Here is a 20,392-nt window from a genome sequence, read left to right as displayed (position 1 = left end):
CAGATCCTTGAACGTTATGATATTTAAAGGTTGTAAGGTTTCCACCCTGCACTACCTTCCCTGACAGTGGGTTGCATGTTTATAGTTTATATCACGTCAGGCTCACGGAGCTTAACAAATGATCAACTCTTTGGGCATTTTTTAAAATTTGTGGCATGGTGGCTCAGTGGTTAGCATGGCTAACTCACAGCACCAGGGACCCAGTTTCGATTCCAGCCCCAGGTCTTTGTGGAGCTTGCATGCTCCCCCTGTGTCTGTGTGGATTTCCTCCATGTGCTCCAGTTTCCTCCCACAATCCAAATATGTGCAGGTTAGGTGAATTGGCCATGTTACAATTGTCACAGTGTTCAGGAATGCGTCGGTCAGGGGAAATGTTGAGTGATAGGGCAGGGGAATGGGTCTCAGGGAGTTTCTCTTCAGTGGGTCAGTGTGGACTTGTTGGGCCAAATTGGTGATGTCTGTAATGAAATCTTTCAAACCACTCATTTTGTCTCGTGTCGTTTAGTTCTTGCTTATCGAACTCCTTGTTCGATAAATGTTTCATTTTTTTCTGATAATATGAGTTCCCTGATGAGCTGTTAACCGTGTCCAATCAGGGAGTTCTGGCTGACAGATAAAAAGGGGAGTGGCCCCCTCTTCTGGGGTTACGTTAGAGACCGGGTCTCCTTGGAGAAGGAGCACGCGGTGTCCACCAACACCCTGGAGTCGTTCAGGGAGAGGTGGGCGCCGCAGGGAGTGGAGTGCATTATTTCCCCGTCCAACTCTATTTTGATTTAACCCCTACCCTCCCCTTCACTGTTTTGATCACACAGCATTGCCCTTTGATGTGAACGGCAGTGCTTGTCACTGGCCACTCGGGTGTTTTTCATATCTTCCTGGTGGTGGAAATTAAATAAAGATTCGTGCACTTTGTGTCTTTCCCTGTGTCTCAGACCTGCACACACGCAAAAAAAAATAAACAGAAGATTGCCCTTTGATGTGAAGGGCAGTGGTTGTCACTGGCCACTCGGGTGTTTTGCCTGTCTTGGGAGTTGGATCAGTGTATGACAAAAAAAAGGAAAGAAAAAAAAGGGGAGTGGCAGAAGGACTGATACTCTGGTACCTGACTCTGAATAACAACCTGCCAACCAACCCCCTCCTTCTGTCACCCTCAATCTCCCCATGCTTACTCTTGTGGCCCCGTCGATCCAGCCTGTGATGCCTTTGGGAGAGATGCCTTCCCTCCATTCCTGATGAAGAGCTTAAGCCGAAAATATTGATTATCCTGGTCCTCGATGCTGCCTGACCTGCTGTAGTTTCCCAGCAACACACTCTCAACTCTGATCTCCAGCATCTTCAGTCCTCACTTTCCCCTTCCTCCCACTCGCTCATTATAAACAGAAATGACTGGTGGTGAGTTTAACCCTGAGGGTCATCACAGCTGAGGCAGAGGGAGAGAAGGTCACACTTTCAAGTGGTAGCACCCTTAATTAATCCACTGCAATCACTCTTGGGGCTGCAAGAATTCAACCTCCCTCACTCAGACAGCTCCCTCCCTGTAAGGTAATATTGCTGCACCTGGTTTAGGGCTAACTGAGCTTGAAATACGACTATGGCTAGCCAGCACTGGCTGAGCAGACAACCACAATTGAAATGACCCCGGCTCCTTGTAATTGGGGAGCACATTAGGAACTACAGAGTGCATTGCCTCTGAAATCCCTCCCTTACTGAGAACACACACTCAGTATTCACCTTTCTCAGCTGCCATTTAAATTTCATGACAAATTCTGTGTCCTATGATCCTGCCCCACTCGCCACCTGATGAAGGAGCAGCACTCCAAAAGTTTGTACTTCCAGAGAAACATGTTGGACTCTAACCTGGTGTTGTGCGATTTTTAACTTTGGCCACCTCAATGAGCTGCCAATGCAGGCTAAATTGTTTTTCATCTGAGATTTGAGAAGAGTAAGGCCTAATCTTCAATCCCCATCACAAAGCCATCTATCCATCACTGAGAGACACCTGCAGGCAACACAGAGTAACACACTGACACTTAGTGAGATACCTCCAGGCAGTGCAGAATAACACATACACACTCAGAGACACACCTACAGGCAACACTGAGTTAACACACACACACACACAGAGTCAGGCAGCACTGAGTAACATGCTCACAACCCTAGCTGCCTGAAGGTGTCTCTTTGAATAACACACCCACACTCAGAGTGACACCTACAGGCAGCATTATGTAGTACACTCACTCAGAGAGATACAGTCTGCAGTGTCAGTGATTGGCCTCAGGTCATTTCAGTTAAAACACAGCATGCAGCAGAGAGTGCACAGTGTGATCCCACCACTTGAGTTTGGAACAGAGAGAGAACACGGAATGCCTCAGATTGTAATTATTGAATCCCAACAGCTTTCAGTTTCTATTCTTGTAACCTCCACAGATTCCAGACCAACTGGACTATTTGAAACTGATTGCTGATTGGTTGTCAGTATCATCTACCACGGATTGACAGGCCAGGTAGCCAATTGTGACAATGTAATGCTGACATGCAGCGAATCACCTGAATGGAGTGGTCCATTTCCAAAGCACACAGAGACAGAGACTGAATCTTCATCATCTTTATTCCCTTTTCGAGACTGACATTGACAGAAAACAGACTGCAATTAACAGCCCAGACAGAGGAAGCTGCACAAATTCACAGCTACAATGGCTTTTGAGGAAAACACTTGTAGAGATTTTCTCAATAACATGAGAATCCTGCCCTTCAAATAGTGACAAAAACCTTAAATTGGAACTGGCTGCTGAGCAGGAAGGAGATCTGATTTATTGAAGCAGAAATTTCGAAGGTTCACATTGTTTCATACAGCTGACAGCCTTCAGCAACTTCAAGAGATTTTACTTGGCATCACAAATCAACCCTGTCCCAATCAAACAGTCCCAGAACAGGAAGAGCATGAGGTTTGACACAGCATAAAGCTCGATCGACACTGTCCCAATGAACTACCTTTACTCCGGAACCTCAAAAGTGTCTCTGAGCCAGTCCTGAGAAGGAAGAGAGTTGAAATTCAGTGCTGACAATGATCTTTGTCCTGTCAGTTCAGCCCTGTTCTGTTTAAAGTTGTGTCTCCTCTGTGGACTGTCTCAAACACTCTACACACATTCTGATCTCCTGATGCTCTTGCTGAGGGGAGAGGGGAGGGTCACGTGGGTGAGGGCACAGGAGAAGCGAGCATTGGACTCCCAGTCAGACCCAGAGAGGGTCAGCAGGCTGCTGACACTGTAGGTGCTGTCTGAAGCTCGCAGGTAGTTGCTGGTCTGAACCCCGTCCGAAATGACTGCACCGTCCTTCTTCCACTGCACCTCCAGCTCATCGGGATAGAAGTGATTGGCAAGGCACACCAGGGTGGCAGTGCCCTTGGCATTGACCTGCTCCGGGGAGGGAGGCAGCAGGGTCAGCTTGGGCTGAGAGTTTTCACGGCCTGAAAGACAAGAGAAACAATTTTAATCCCTGCCATTCAAAGGGATTTCAATTCTCAAAATATTCACTGGTAAAATGTTTGAATATTTGTCTCCAATACCTAATAAACCAGACAAAAGAATTTACATTTTTTAAATTGATTCTTGGGATATGAGTGTCACTGGCAGGAGCAGAATTTATTGCTCATCCCTAATTGCCCCTGAGAAGGTGATGGTGAAAGAGAAGGGACAGTTTTGGACCATCGTTTGGGGAATGAATGCAGCTGGAAGAACTAAAAGATGGCGAGCATTTCAGTGACAGTGATCAGAACTCAGTGATATTGAAATTAGGGATGGAAATGGAGAACCATGGAGCAAGTGTAAAAGTTTTCATTTCACTAAATGTTTCGGTAATTTAGTAAAAGTGGACTGGAACCAGTGACATGATGGGAAATCAATGTCAAGGCAGTGGGAGCCCTCAAGTGACAAGACAGAGATCATTCAGAATCTGTTCCCACAAAGAGTAAGGGTGGGACTCCCAAATCTAAACTCTTAGCCTGAGATGTCAAAAGGCTAGGGAAGACCAAACATGGAAGGTGATGTTGGTTATCTGGAGTTCAAACCTGCAGAAAGCTGAGAGGAGGATGGAAAATGCAGGATTAAAATTGAACAGGACCTGAGGAAGGCAAAGAGCTGTAAGGATGAAATATGTCCAAGTGAATCAGGGAAATCCTACCGAACAAGAGGATTGGGGTCATGCACTGACATGGATTGGGAACTGGTTGGCAGACAGGGCAGGAAGAACAAGTCTTTTTCTGAATGGCAGCTAGTTACCAGTTGGGGTATCACAGGGGCCAGTCCTTGGTACCCAGTTATTCATAATATAATAGAGTCATAGAGTCAGGAGACCCAAAAGGCCCATCAGTCCATTGTGCCCACATTGGTCAAAAAACAACAACCCAATAATTCTCATCCATTTTTCCAGCATGAGATGCAGTATGAGTTCAAGAAGGAATTAGATATATTTCTTTGGATTAATGGGATCAAAGAATGTGGGGAGAAAGCAGGAACAGGGGACTATGTTCGATGATTGGCCATGATCAAATTGAATGGTGGAGCAGGCTTGAGGGGCTGAATGGCCTCCTATGTTGATGTTTCTATCTGTTTCTCAGATATCGAAGGAATGTCTCTTGTCAATTTGAACCTGGAAGTCACACGTGTGTGAGGTGGAAGATGTGGCCATGGTGATTAATGAATGCGGGTCAGTAAGGTGGTTAAGAAGACACATGGGATAAACTGTTTTTCTTTTTCCCTTGATGGAATGAGAGCTTTGTTGGATCGGTAGCATTTATTGCCCATCCCTAATCACCCAGAGGGCAGTTTAGAGTCAACCACATTACTGTGGGTCTGGAGTCACATGGTAAGGATGGCAGTTTCCTTCCCTAAAGGTCGTTAGTGAATCAGATGGCTTTTTCCCGACAATCAACGATGGTCATCATTAGACTCTTAATTCCAGATTTTTTTATTGAATTCACATTCCACTACAGCTGTGGCAGGATTCTAACCCTGGTTCCCAGAACATTATCTAGATCTCTGGATTAAGAGTTCAGTAATTATATCATTAGACCATCACCTCCCTTATCTCATTTTTGGTTGAGAGCAAAAGCAAGGAGTTTGTTTATTCTGGAACTGTATAAAACCCCAGTTAGAGCACAGTGAGAGAACAGTGTACAGTTCTTGTCACCACATTACAGGAAGGATGTGATCCCACTAGAGATGGGGACAGAGGAGGAATTTGTCAAAAATGGGGAGTTTTAGCTTTGAGGAATGATTGGTTTGGCTGGGATTGTATTCTTTGGAACACAGGAGGCTGATGGGAGATTTGATCGAGGTGTGTAAAATGATGAGGAACCTGGATAGAGTGGGTAGGAAGGACTGATTTCCATCAGCAGAGAGGGCAATAACCATGGGGAGAGATTAAAATGAATTGGACACAGAGTTCGAGGGGAATTGTGGAGTAATTGTTTCCAGCCAGAGGCTGGTGGGATCTGGGACCCACTGTCTGAAAGGGTTGGAGAGGCAGAAACCCTCATCATATTGAAAAAAACACTTGGATATTCATTTGAAACAGTGAAACCGCAGGCTTATGGAGCAAGAGCTGGAAAGTAGGATGGAGCTCGATATCTCTTTAACAAACCTCCGATTAAGCTAGTCCCATTTTCCAGCATTTTGCACATATCCCTCTAAACCCTCCCTATTCATGTACCCATCCTCTTAAATGTTATAATCATACCATCCTCCACCTCTTCCTCTGGCAGCTCATGCTATACACACACCACCCACCACGTGAAAAAGTTGCCCCTTCAGGCCCTTTCAAATCTTTCCCCTGTCGCCTTCAACCTATGCCTCTCGAACTGGACTCCCCAACTCTGAAAATAATACCTTCTCTACTCATCCTTTCAATGCCCCTCATGCTCCTATAAACCATAAAATGGTCACCGCTCAGCCTCCAACAATCCAGGGAAACTAGATCCTATTCAACCTCTCCCAGTAGCTGAAAACCTCCAACCTTGGCAACATTCTTGTAAATCTTTTCTGGAGCATTTTAAGGTTCACAACATTTTTACTACAGCAGGGCAACCAGAATTACACACAGTTTTCCAAAAGTGGCCTAACTAATGTCCTGAACAGCAGCAACAGCTCCCAGCCAGTCAGACAAAGGAGAGTTTGAAGATGTAATCTATTTTAATTTCCAGAAGGCCTTTGACATAAGGTACGAGCCCATAGAGTTAGGGGCAAGGTACTGGCATGGACTGAGGACTGGTAGGTTGATATAAAGCAGAGGGTGAGGAAAAATGGCAGCTGGTGACTAATAGAGTTCTGCAGGTGTTAATGTTGGAACCATAACTATTCATGTCATGCGTTAACAATCTGAATGAAGGAAGTGAAGACATTGCTGCTAAGTTTGCAGATGACATGAAATAGGTGGAGGGACAGGCAGTGTTGAGGAAGTGGGAAGGCTGTAAAAGGTCATGGATAGGCTCAGAGAGTGAGAAAAGAAGTGGCAGATAGAATACAATGTGTTACAGTGTGAGGTTATGCACTTTGGTAGGAAGAAGAGATGCAAAGGCTGTTTTCTAAATGAGGAAATGCTTTGGAAATCTAAAGCACAAACCTCGTTCAGGTTTCTCTGAAGGTGAACAGGCAAGTCTAGTTTGCGCTTGGGAAGGCAACTGAAATGATAACATTCATTTCAATCGGGCTAGAATACAGGAGCAGGAATGTAGTGCTGAGGCTGTGTAATGCTCTGGTCAGACCACTTTTGGAATATCATGAACAGATTTGGGACCCATATTCTAAGAAACGATGTGCTTTCATTGGAGGGATTTACAAGAATGATCCTGGGGATGAAGGGCTTGTCATATGAGGCATGGTTGAGGACTCTCGGTCTGTACTCGATGGAGTTTCGAAGGATGAGGAGGGATCTTATTGAAATTTACAGAATATTGATCAGCCTGGAAAGAGTGTATGCAGCGAAGATGTTTCCGAAAAAAGGAGAGTCTAGGTAACGAAGGCACAGCCTCAGAATGAAGGGCCGACTCTTTTGAGCTGAGATGAGGAGGAATTTCTTCAGCCAGAGGGTGGTGAATCTGTAGAACTCATTGCTACAGAGGGAAGAGTATATTTAAGACAGAGATAGATAGGTTTGTGAGTGTTAAGGGGATCAAACATTCCCGTGGAGTCGGCAGGAGAATGGGGGTGAGAAGCATATCTGCCAAGATCAAATGGCAGAGCAGATTCAATGGGCTGAATGGCTGATTTCTGCTCCTATTTCTGCTTTCTGCTCCCCAAAACTCTGGAACACTGTGAGCCCTGCTGTAGCTGTTTGTCATCAGAATGTTGCCAAGAGATAACCAAAGAGTGGAGAGAATGTGCATCTATGTGGGAATTTCAGGATACTTCCCAGCTCCTGGAATACCATGAGTGTAGGAAGTGTGGTCAGTGACAGCATTTGGAGCTCTGGGTTTCAGAGCTTGAGCAGCAGCTGGTGTCAGTGCGGAGCGTCCGTGAGGCTGAGAGCTCCGTGGAGAGCACGTTTCTAGATGTTAAGAAAGATTCTGGGTAATCCAAGATGGAGGACGGGAAAACTTTCTGGCTGTAACAGCTGCTCCTTTTTTGAGGTATTTTAGCTGCTGGGGGTGATTTCCTCGAATTGCAGGATCAGCAATTACTGTTTTATGTGCTGTTGCATTATTTTGGAGCTTTGGAAAAAAAAGTCAAAACAACAGCAGTTTTAAAAGGCAGAAGAACAGACAAAGTAAGCACATGGTGAGGTCATTGCAGGAGAGAGAGAGAGAGAGAGAGAGAGAGAGAAGCCTGTACAGTTACTGCCTTTGCTCTTTGAATTCATGTATCGCTGGACATCGGAGTGCATCTGGGAAAATTATCAAACTGTGAAATTCACAACTGATCTTGGGGGAACTGTTGGGAGAAGTTCACAGCACAGAATCAGATAAGTTAATTGTTGTTTTAAGTGTAGCCTACAGAGAATCTGCAGTAGTGAGTAGAGTCGCTTCTTTCTTGATTATATGTTTCTGGAGATATGTCTCTTGATTAAACTTAAAATATAAGCCATAACTATTAATTTAACCTGGGGCAGGGTTTGTAGAGGAATAAGACATTGTTATTTTCTGGGTCTGTAGATTGTGAAGGAGAAAAATAAGGCCTTTAATAGAGTGATATGTACTTCTTGTCAGATGTGGGAGTTTAAAGAGTTTAAGGGTTACTGCGGATTATATCTGCCATAAATGCTGCTGGCTGCGAATCTTATCAGATCAAATGGATCGGTTGGAGAGACAATTGGAAGCAATGAAGAATTTGCAACAACAACAGTATGTGATGGATGGCAGTTACAGGAAGGGAGGGGGGGAACGTCTCAGATACAGTCACATGGACGGGTTAACTCCAGGAAAGATAAGAGAGGTAGGCAGCTAGTGCAGGAGTCCTTTGTGGATATACCCATTTAAAACAGATATGCTGTTTTGGAAAATGTAGGGGGTGATGGATTCTTAGGGGAACATAGCACGAACAGCCAAGTTTCTGGTATTGAGACTGGCTCTAATGCAATGAGGAGTACGTTGGGTTCCAAGAGATCAATTGTGTTCGTGGATTCTCTAGTTCGAGGTACAGACAGACGTTTCTGTGGCCAGCAGCGAAAAAGCAGAATGGTGTGTTGTTTCCCTGGTGCCATGATCAAGGATGTCTCAAAGAGGGTGCAGAATGCTCTCACGGGGGAGGAAGGCCAGCAAGAGGTCTTCGTCCACATTGGAACCAATGACATAGGAAGGGAAAAAGTTGAGATTCTGAAGGGGGATTACAGAGAGTTAGGCAGAAATTTAAAAAGCAGGTCCTTGAAAGTAATAATATCTGGATTACTCCCGGTACTACGAGCTAGTGAGGGCAGGAATAGGAGGATAGAGCAGGTGAATGCATGGCTGCGGAGCTGGTGTATGGGGGAAGGATTCACATTTTTGTATGATTGGAATCTCTTTTGGGGTAGAAGTGGCCTATACAAGAAGGATGGATTGCACCGAAATTGGAAGGGGATTAATATACTGGCAGGGAGATTTGCTTGAGCTGCTCGGGAGGATTTAAACTAGCAAGGTGGTGAGGGGGGTGGGGAGGGGAGCGTGGGACCGAGGGAGATAGTGAGGAAAGAGATCAATCTGGGACTGGTACAGTTGAGAACAGAAGCGAGTCAAACAGTCAGGGCAGGCAGGGACAAGGTAGGGCTAATAAATTAAACTGCATTTATTTCAATGCAAGGGGCCTAACAGGGAAGGCAGATGAACTCAGGGCATGGTTAGGAACACGAGATTGGGATATCATAGCAATTACAGAAACATGGCTCAGGGATGGGCAGGACTGGCAGCTGAATGTTCCAGGATACAAATGCTACAGGAAGGAAATAAAGGGAGGCAAGAGTGGAGGGGGAGTGGCGTTTTTGTCTTAGGGATAACATTACAGCTGTGCTGAGGGAGGATATTCCCGGAAATATATCCAGAGAAGTTATTTGGGTGGAACTGAGAAATAAGAAAGGGATGATAACCTTATTGGATTGTATTATAGACCTCCTATAATTGAGAAACAAACTTGTAAGGAGAACTCAGCTGTCTGTCAGAAAAATAGGGTGGTTATGGTCGGGGATTTTAACTTTCCAAACATAGACTGGGACTGTCATAATGTTAAGGGTTTAGATGGAGATGAATTTGTTAAGTGTGTACAAGACAATTTTATGATTCAGTATGTGGATGTAACTACTAGAGAAGGTGCAAAACTTGACTTACTCTTGGGAAATAAGGCAGGGCAGGTGACTGAGGTGTCAGTGGGGGAGCACTTTGGGGCCAGCGACCATAATTCTATTAAATTTAAAATAGTGATGGAAAAGGATCGACCAGATCTAAAAGTTTAAGTTCTAAATTGGAGAAAGGCAAATTTTTTGTGGTATTAGGCAAGAACTTTTGAAAGCTGATTGGGGGACAGATGTTTGCAGATAAAGGTACAGCTGGAAAATGGGAAGCCTTCAGAAATGAGATAACGAGAATCCAGAGAAAGTATATTCCTGTCAGGGTGAAAGGAAAGGCTGGGAGGTATAGGGAATGCTGGATGACTGAAGAAATTGAGGGTTTGGTTCAGAAAAAGGAGGAAGCTTATGTAAGGTATAGACAGGATAGATTGAGTGAATCCTTAGAAGAGTATAAAGGAATTAGGAGGATACTTAAGAGAGAAATCAGGAGTGCAAAAACGGGACATGAGATAAGACCATAAGACCATAAGACATAGGAGTGGAAGTAAGGCCATTCGGCCCGTCGAGTCCACTCCGCCATTCAATCATGGCTGATGGGCATTTCAACTCCACTTACCCGCATTCTCCCCGTAGCCCTTAATTCCTCGAGACAACAAGAATCTATCAATCTCTGCCTTGAAGACATTTAGTGTCCCGGCCTCCACTGCACTCTGCGGCAATGAATTCCACAGGCCCACCACTCTCTGGCTGAAGAAATGTCTCCGCATTTCTGTTCTGAATTGACCCCCTCTAATTTTAAGGCTGTGTCCACGGATCCTAGTCTCCTCACCTAACGGAAACAATTTCCTAGTGTCCACCCTTTCCAAGCCATGTATTATCTTGTACGTCTCTATTAAGTCTCCCCTTAATCTTCTAAACTCCAATGAATACAATCCAGGATCCTCAGCCTTTCCTCATATGTTGGACCAACCATTCCAGGGATCATCCGTGTGAATCTCCGCTGGACACGTTCCAGTGCCAGTATGTCGTTCCTGAGGTGTGGGGACCAAAACTGGACACAGTACACCAAATGGGGCTTAACTAGAGCTTTATAAAGTCTCAGTAGCACAACGATGCTTTTATATTCCAACCCTCTTGAGATAAGTGACAACATTGCATTCGCTTTCTTAATCACGGACTCAATCTGCATGTTGACCTTTAGAGAATCCTCGACTAGCACTCCTAGATCCCTTTGTACTTTGACTTTACGAATTTTCTCACCGTTTAGAAAGTAGTCTATGCTTTTATTCTTTTTCCCAAAGTGCAAGACCTCGCATTTGTTCACGTTGAATTCCATCAGCCATTTCCTGGACCACTTTCCCAAACTGTCTAGATCCTTCTGTAGCCTCCCCAGTTCCTCAGTACTACCTGCCTGTCCACCTAACTTCGTATGATCTGAAAACTTCGCTAGAATGCCCCCAGTCCCTTCATCCAGATCATTAATATATAATGCAAACAGCTGTGGCCCCAACACTGAACCCTGCGGGACACCGCTCATTACCGGCTGCCATTCTGAAAAAGAACCTTTTATCCCAACTCTCTGCCTTCTGTCAGACAGCCAATACTCAATCCATCCCAGTAGCTCACCTCGAACACCATGGGCCCTCACCTTGCTCAGCAGCCTCCCGTGTGGCACCTTATCAAAGGCCTTTTGGAAGTCTAGATAGACCACATCCACTGGATTTCCCTGGTCTAACCTACTTGTCACCTCTTCAAAGAATACCAACAGGTTTGTCAGGCATGACCTCCCCTTACTAAATCCATGTTGACTTGTTCTAATTAGCTTTGGCAAATAGAATTGAGGAGAATCCAAAGGGTTTTTACAAATACATTAAGGACAAAAGGGTAACTAGGGAGATAATAGGTCCCTTCAAAGATCAGAAAGGCGGCCTTTGTGTGGAGCCACAGAAAATGAGGAAGATATTAAATAAGTATTTTGCATCAGTATTTACTGTGGAAAAGGATATGAAAGATATAGACTGTATGGAAATAAATGGTGACATCTTGCAGAATGTCCATATTACAGAGGAGGAAGTGCTGGATGTCTTGGAACGCATAAAAGTGGATAAATCCCCAGGACCTGATCAGGTGTACCCTAGAACTCTGTGGGAAGTAGAGAAGTGATTGCTGGGCCTCTTGCTCAGATACTTGTATCATCGATAGTCATAGGTGAGGTGTTGGAAGACTGGAGGTTGGCTAACGAGGTGCCACTGTTTGAGAAGGGCGGTAAGGACAAGCCTATAGACCAGTGAGCCTGACGTCGGTGGTGGGCAAGTTGTCAGAGGGAATCCTGAGGGAGAGGATGTACATGTATTTGGAAAGGCAAGAACTGATTAGGGATAGTAAGCATGGCTTTGTGTGTGGGAAATCATGTCTCAAAAACTTGATTGATTTTTTTGAGGAAGTAACAAAGAGGATTGATGAGGGCAGAGCGGTAGATGTGATCTGTATGGACTCCAGTTAGGCGTTCGATAAGGTTCCCCATGGGAGACTGATTAGCAAGGTTAGGTCTCACGGAGTACAGAGGGAACTAGCCATTTGGATACAGAACTGGCTCAAAGGTAGAAGACCTTCTGACTCAAAGGTAGTGGTGGCGAGTTGTTTTTCAGTCTGGAGGCCTGTGACCAGTGGAGTGCCACAAGGATCGGTGCTGGGTCCTCTACTTTTTGTCATTTACATAAATGATTTGGATGCGAGCATAAGAGGTACAGTTAGTAAGTTTGCAGAAGACACCAAAATTGTAGTGGACAGCAAAGAGGGTTACCTCAGATTACAGCAGCATCTTGACCAGATGGGCCAATGGGCTGAGAAGTGACAGATGGAGTTTAATTCAGATAAGTATGAGGTGCTGCATTTTGGGAAAGCAAATGTTAGCAGGACTTATACACTTAATGGTAAAGTCCTCGGGAGTGTTGCCGAACAAAGAGTCCTTGGAGTGCAGGTTCATAGCTCCTTGGAAGTGGAGTCGCAGGTAGATAGGACAGTGAAGAAGGCGTTTGGTATGCTTTTGCTTACTGGTCAGAGTATTCAGTACAGGGGTTGGGAGGTCATGTTGCAGCTATGCAGGACATTGGTTAGGCCACTGTTGGAATATTGCATGCAGTGCTGGTCTCCTTCCTATTGGAAAGATGTGAAACTTGAAAGGGATCAGAATATACTTACAAGGATATTGCCAAGGTTAGAGGATTTGAGCTACAGGGAGAGGCTGAACAGGCTGGGGCTGTTTACCCCGGAGCATCGGAGGCTGTGGTGTGACCTTATAGAGGTTTACAAAATTATGAGGAGCATGGATAGGGTAAATAGGCAAAGTCTTTTCCCTGGGGTTGGGGAGTCCAGAACTAGAGGGCATAGGTTTAGGGTGAGAGGGGAAAGATCTAAAAGAGTACTACAGGGCCACCTTCTCACGCAGAGGGTGGTACGTGTATGGAATGAGCCGCCAGAGGAAGTGGTGGAGGCTGATACAATTGCAACATTTTAGAAGCATTTGGATGGGTATACGAATAGGAAGAGCTTGGAGGGATATGGGCCGTGTGCTGGCAGGTGGGTCTAGATTGGGTTGGGATATCTGATCGGCATGGACAGGTTGGATCGAAGAGTCTGTTTCCGTGCTGTACATCACTAAGACTCTATGACTCTATGGTCACTCCGCAGCTTCAGAGTATGCAGGGACAGAGGGAATGGGGGAGCAGCAGACAGTCCAAAAGGACCAGGCAGCTAGTACAGGTATCCCCTTAGTGAATGCCACTCTCCAACCAAGGTTCAGGTCAGAATCCTGATAAGAATGGTGGTTCATCTGGGAATTGCAGCCAGAACCAACTCCATGGAGCCAAGGGGGGATTCAGCTCTACAGGGGGGCACAAGGAAGACTGGAAAAGCGATAGTGAGAGGAGATTTGAGAGTGAGTGCATCGATAGGTTTTTCTGCAGCTGCAGATGGGAATCCAGGATGGTGTGTTGTCTCCCGGGTGCCAGGGACAAGGATGTCACTGAGCAGCTGCAGAGCACCCTGAGGGGAGAGGGGGAACAGTCAGCAGTCGTGGTCCACATCACTCCCAGTGACAGAGGGAGAAAAGGGATGTAGTCTTGCAGTCAGAATTTCGGGAGCTCAGGAGGGAATTAACTTCAGGAGCACAAAAATAGGAATCGTCACATTTTTCGCAATGCCCCATGAAAGTGAGAAGAGGAACAGGAGGATATCACAGGTGAATATGGAGCTGGAAAAAGGGTCCAGGAGGGGAGGCTTTGGATTCTTGGGACATTGGAACTGGGTCTCGGGGAGATGGGACCTGGACAGACCAGACAGTGTTGCTCCTGAACAGAGCTGGGACTGAGTTCCTTTGGGGAGATTTACTAGTGCTGTTGGAGAGGGTTTAAACTAACTTGGCAGGACTGTGGGAGCCAGGACGGAATATCAGAGAGGAACACCAAGGTCCACAGAATCCTCAGTGCAGTCAAAAAGTCACCACTCAGTTGGAAGGATGTGGAAGAATACATTTGCAAAGAATTTACAGAGACCTGCAAATATAATAGAGTCATTGTAATTAGGGTGGAAGGGGTGTCTTTAATTTCTGAATATAGACTGGGGTAGTAGCAGTGTAATGGGCAGAGAGGGGCCAGAGTTGTGAGAGTGTGTTCCGGTGAATTTTCTCTAGCCGCATGTTTCCAGTCCAATGAGAAAGGAGGCTCTGCTAGATCTGGATCTTGGGAATGAGGAGGCCCAAGTGGATCAAGTGTCAGTGAGAGGACCGTTAGGGAAGAGTGATCATTGTATCACAAGGTTTAGGGCAACAGTGGAAAAGAACAAAGGCATTTTCAGGGTCAAACATACTGACTGGGGAAAATGCCAGCTTTCATGGCATATGGATGTATTGGACCTGAATAAAGTAGGGTCAAAGGTTGTCAGGAAAGTCCTGAAGAAGATGTGGACCACGGATAGTCAAGGTATATTTGAGGGAGGGCAAACAATTCCTAAACTCACTCGAGGGCAAACGTGGTAGAAATATGGTAAATAAGAAAAGGGCAGAAGAGTAACTAGAGAGAGATTAGGACCCCATGAAGATGAACAATGTACCTCTGGGTGGATCCACAGGAAATGGTTCAGATCCTAAATGAATATTCCGGGTCAGTATTTATCATGGAGAAATACATGGGAGTTTGGGAACTTGGGAAGTAAATAGCAATGTCTTTATGCAAGTCCAATTATGGAAGAGGATTTCTTAAAGTGCAAGACAGTAGATAAATCTCCAGGACCTGATCAGGTGTATCCCAGGACATTGTGGAAAGCTAGGAAAAAGATTGCTGGACCCCTTGCTGAGGTATGTTTCTGATCAACAGCCATGAGTGAGGTGCTGGAGAACCAGATAGGTTGGCTAATGTTAGCCATTATTCAAGAAAGGCTGTAAGGAAAAGCCAGGAACTATAAACCAGTGAGCCTGATGTCATTGCTGGGTAAGTTATTGGAGTGAATTCTGAGGGACAGGATTTACATGCATTTGGACAATCAATGCAGTTTTGTGCATGGTAATCATGTCTCACTAACGTGATTGAGGTTGTTTGAAGAGATGATTGATGTAGGCAGAACAGTACACACTGTCTAAATGGACCTCAGCAAAACATTTGACAAGGTTCCACATGACAGACTGGTTAGTAAGGTCAGTGAGGGTGAGGGTGATAGGCCGGAGAGGGGGTGGGGGCGGAGAGGTCAGGAAGAAGAATGCAGGTCAAGAGGGCGGTGCTTAATCCGGGGGTTGGGACTGAGATAAGGTGGGGGGAGGGGAAATGAGGAAGCTGGAGAAATCTACATTCATCCCTTGTGGTTGGAGGGTTCCTAGGCGGAAGATGAGACGCTCTTCCTCCAGGCATCGTGTTGCCAGGGTCTGGCGATGGAGGAGGCCAAAGACCTACATGTCCTTGACGGAGTGGGAGGGGGAGTTAAAGTGTTCAGCCACAGAGCGGTTGGGTTGGTTGGTGCGGGTGTCCCAGAGGTGTTCCCTGAAATGTTCTGCAAGTAGGCGGCCTGTCTCCCCAGTGTACAGGAGACATCAGGTGCAGCGGATACAGTAAATGATGTATGTGGAGGTGCAGGTGAATTTGCGACAGATATGGAAGGATCCATTGGGGCCTTGGAGGGAAGTGAGGGGGGAGGTGTGGGCGCAAGTTTTGCACTTCTTGCAGTTGCAGGGGAAGGTCCGGGAGTGGAGGTTGGGTTGGTAGGGGGTGTGGATCTGACGAGGGAGTCACGGAGGGAGTGGTCTCTCTGGAACGCTGGTTTCCAGCATCTGCAGTCCTCACTTTTGTCAATTTGCCACACCTCTGCCCATTTCCCCAAATGATCAAGGTCCCACTGCACTCTCAGATAAGCTTCTTCACTATCCACTGTCCCACCAATTTTGGTGAAATTTACAAACTCGCCATAATTCCTATATTCACATCCAAATCATTTATTTCAATGATGAAAAGCCATGGACCCAGCACCAATCCTTGTGGCACACAGCTGATAACTCATCTCCAGTCTGAAAAGCAACCCTTTCCCAACATTCTCTGTTGAAAAGTGTCATGCTGGAAAAGCGCAGCAGGCCAGGCAGCATCCGAGGAGCAGGAGAATCGACTTCGGGCATAAGCCCTTCTTCAGGAATGAGGCTGGTGTGCCAAGCGGGCTGAGATAAAAGGTGGGGGGGCGGAGTTTAGGGAAGGGGCACTGGGAATATATTGGTGGAAGGAGGTGAGGGTGAGGGTGATAGACTGGATAGGGAGTGGGGTGGAGAGGTCGGGAAGAAGATTGCAGGTCTAGAGGGCTGCACTGAATCTGGGGGCTCGACTAGAGGAATCCTGATGAAGGGCTTTTGCCCGAAACTTCGATTTTCCTGCTCCTTGGATGTTGCCTGACAGGGGCAGGGGCAGGGACAGGGGCAGGTGCAGGGGCAGGTGCATTATTCCTTGACAGTGGAGTCACAAGGAGACAGGGCAATGAAGAAGGTGTTGGGTACACTTGCTTTTATTGGTCACTGCACTAAGTATCAGAGTTGGGACACCATTTGCAGCTGTACAGAAAATTAGTGAGCCTACTTTGGGAATAATGTGAACAATTCTGATCATCATGTGATAGGAAGGATGGTGTTAAACTTAAAATGCTGCAGAAAAGATTTACATGGATGTTGCCTGGAACTGGAGGGTTTGAGCTGTCGGAAGAGGCTCAATAGACGGGTTATTTTTCCTGCAGGATCAGAGACTGAGGGGTGGCCTTATAGATGTTTATAAAATCATGACGGGCATGAACTGGATGTATATCCCAGGTCTTTTCCTTGGGAAGGAGAGTCCAAAACTAGAGGGCACAGGTTTAAGGCGAGAGGCAAAAGATCCAAAAGGGACCTGAGGGGTAACTTGTCACACAGGGGGTGATGCGTGTATGGACTGAGCTGCTGGACAAAGTGCTGGAGACAGATACAATTATAGCATTTAAAAGAGGTTTGGATGGGTACATGGATCGGAAGGGTTTAGAGGGATGTGGGCTAAATGCTGGCAAATGGGATGATGTCAGTTTTGGATATCTAGTTAGCATGGACAAGTAAGACCGAAAGACCTGTTTCCATGCTGTATGAGTCCGTGACCATGAGAGGCTGGAAAAGCTGAGACCTTTTACCTTGAAGTGCCAGAGGCTGAGGAGTGACCTTATAGAGGTTTATAATATCATGAGGGACATAAATAATGTGAATAATGCAGGAAGGAGATGAATGTTTTGTAGCGCTGGCAAACATATGCACAAAGATCATTCCAGGGATGAGGACCATCAGTTATGAAGATAGTCCCAAATTTTCCAATCTGTCTTCTTTGGAGAAAGTTACAGATCACACCACACCAGGTTATAGTCCAACAGGTTAATGTGGAAGCACTAGCTTTTGGAGCACGGCTGACAACCACCTGATGAAGGAGGGGCGCTCCGAAAGCCACTGCTTACAAATAAAGCCCCTGTTGGACTATAACCTGTGTTGTGTGATTTTTAACTTTGTCCCCTCTAAGTCTTTGGAGAAGGTGGCGAGGAGAATTGTTCCAGAAATTCAAAATCAGGAGGGGCCTGGACAGTGTAAATAGGGAGAAAATGATTCCACTTGTGAAAGGATTAAGATTTAAAGTAATTGGATAAGTAACAAAAGTGAAATGAGGAAAAGCATTTTCAGCGAGTGAGTGGTTAAGGGGTGGAATGCACTGCCTGAGAGTGTGGTGGAGGCAGCTTCAATTGAAACATTCCGAAGGGAATGAGAATGTTATTTGAAAAGGAACAATGTGCAGGGTGACAGAGAGAAGGCAGGAGAATGACACTCACTGAATTGCACATTCGGAGAGCTAGTCCAGACAGGATGGATGGAATGGTCTCCTTGTGCACTGTAACAGTCCTGTGATTGTGTGGTTGAGCAGAGTTAAAGCTGGGGGAGGTGGGAGCTCGGTGTCTCACTGTGCTGCTGCTGCTGCTGCTGCTGCTGCTGCTGAGGTCAGTGAGATCAGAGACTGGGACAGGGAGCCAGAGCTCACATCAAACTCTGCCCGTGTCCGTCACACTGAGACTGACAGGAGGTTACTCACTGATTTCACTCCATGCTGCAGGAATGGGATCACAGGCTGCAAATGGACAGAGCTCCTCCACACGGTGAGTAAAACTGACTGACTTATATCTTGCTGCTTAAAGGGGGCAATGGAACTATAGAAATACAGCTGTACACCCTTTTAGACACAGTGCTTCTGAATCAACCATTTCATTCACTTCAGCTCCCCACTAACACCTTCAACAATTCAGCAACTGTATTTTAGAAAGTGTATTTCAGTATTGACAGGGTTAATAACAGAGGATTGAGGTTTACTTACTCAGTCTGAGCTTGGTTCCTTTACCGAACGTAAGCCACAGTGAAAGCTCCCTGTGCAGAGGCTGTACAAAAACCTCTGCTCTCTGCTTCCCTCTTATCACTGTCAACCTCTCTCTGTCTCTGGCTGTCTCTCACTCACTCTCACCCTCTCCCTGCCCCTCTCTGTCTCTCCTTCATTCATGTGTCTTTCTCTCTCTGTCTCTCTCGGTTGATTCTAGCAGGGCTCTGGAGGTTTGTGAAATTTATTTTTCGATGTTAAATCTTGCAGCTGCACTTCACATGTGGCCATGGAGTGTAAGAGGGAAACTTGAGGCCTTCAGTTAGCGTTGAGACACCACAGGGACTGGAGTGTGTCGTGGACAGTGACAATCTCAGCATGAGGTAATTTGTTCAATTTCATTTCGATCTAACTATGGGTTATGTCAGTTCAGGCAGTGGGACTGTGTGTCCATTATTGTACATTTTATATAACTTTGGGATGTGTCAGTACAGGAGGTAGTGCTTCATGTATTGAGGTTTTTGTACAGCTCTGTGTCACTGTGTCGAGGGTAGTTGCTACCCTGCTGACAATAATAGTCAGCGACATCCTCATTCTGAACGTTGCTGATTGTCAGGGTGAAACTGGTCCCTGAGCCCTTGCCGGTGAATCGATCGGAGACTCCTGTGAATCGCTCTGTTGCATAATAGATCAGGAGAGAGGGTTTCTGACCTTCTCGCTGCTGGTACCAAGCAAGGTTGCTGCTAATGCTTTGACTGGCCGTACAGGTGATGGTTGCAGTCTGGCCCAAACCCACTGACAGCACTGGGGGAGACTGGGTCATGGTGATGTCCCCACTGATACCTGAGGGGTCAGAGACAAACACAGTGAAGTCAGAACTGTCACAGAAAGAGCCTGTCAAATGAGAGATTGTTGGAGTCACTGAGCATTCCTCTGGTTTCAGCATTTTCCCTTCAATCACAAGTCAGTGAAATTGGAGTGAAATGGAGAGCAGCTAAAGATTCAAGGTGGAAGGAGAGAGATTTGTACCTGCAATACAGAATGCCAGGGGCCAGATCAGCTGGATGTGTGAAATCATGGTGTGTGCTCCTGTCCGTGTGCCTGGTTCCTGATAAACTCTCCCTTCACTGGGCTCTGCTTTATAAAGCTGCAGCCTGTTAGAGTCTGACTGGGTGTCCCTCAGTATGTAAATAGCATCAGGCAAAGAGAGCCACGTCAGCCCCTCACACTTCCTCCTCTCTCTCTCTCTCTCTCTCTGTCGGAGAGAGTCATTGATGTGAACAGCACTGAATGAGGCCATTTGGCCCATAGTGTCTGTGCTGGTCAACAGTGATCTGATTATACTAATCCCATCCTCCAGCTCTTGGCCCATTACCCTGGAGCCTACAGCAACACAAGGGAATATCTAAACACTGCTCCAATGTCATGAGAGTTTGTGACTCAACCAGCCTTTCAGGCAGTGAGTTCCAGACTCCCACCACCCTCTGGGTGAAAACATTTCTTCTCAACTCTCCTCTCACTCTCCAACTCTCCAACTCACCTGGGCCTGGACTCACTCGTGTTCAGAAGGATGAGAGGAACATATAAAATTTGGAACATATAAAATTGTAACAGGGCTGGGCAGGGAGGAGGTTTCCCCTGGTTAGGGAGTCTGGAACCAGGGCTCACAATCTCAGGGGGATACATGGTAGACCATTTTGGACTGAGATGAGGAAACATTTCCACAGGAGGTCAACCTGTGGAATTCTTTA

The 20,392-nt window shown here is 46.1% G+C and overlaps 1 gene segment (V, D, J or C); it reads right to left on the bottom strand.

Annotated features, from left to right (window-relative positions):
• Positions 1-2,590: 2,590 nt before the first annotated feature.
• LOC140479572 (Ig kappa chain V region Mem5-like) lies at positions 2,591-19,737 on the bottom strand. The segment is given in 4 exon segments: positions 2,591-3,466; positions 18,645-18,678; positions 19,189-19,484; positions 19,671-19,737. Coding segments are annotated over 4 exon segments (708 nt in total).
• Between the last annotated feature and the right edge of the window lie 655 nt (positions 19,738-20,392).

Source organism: Chiloscyllium punctatum, chromosome 7, assembly GCF_047496795.1.
Source record: "Chiloscyllium punctatum isolate Juve2018m chromosome 7, sChiPun1.3, whole genome shotgun sequence".
Lineage (NCBI taxonomy): Eukaryota > Metazoa > Chordata > Chondrichthyes > Orectolobiformes > Hemiscylliidae > Chiloscyllium > Chiloscyllium punctatum.
This window is presented reverse-complemented; position numbering and strand designations above follow the sequence as displayed.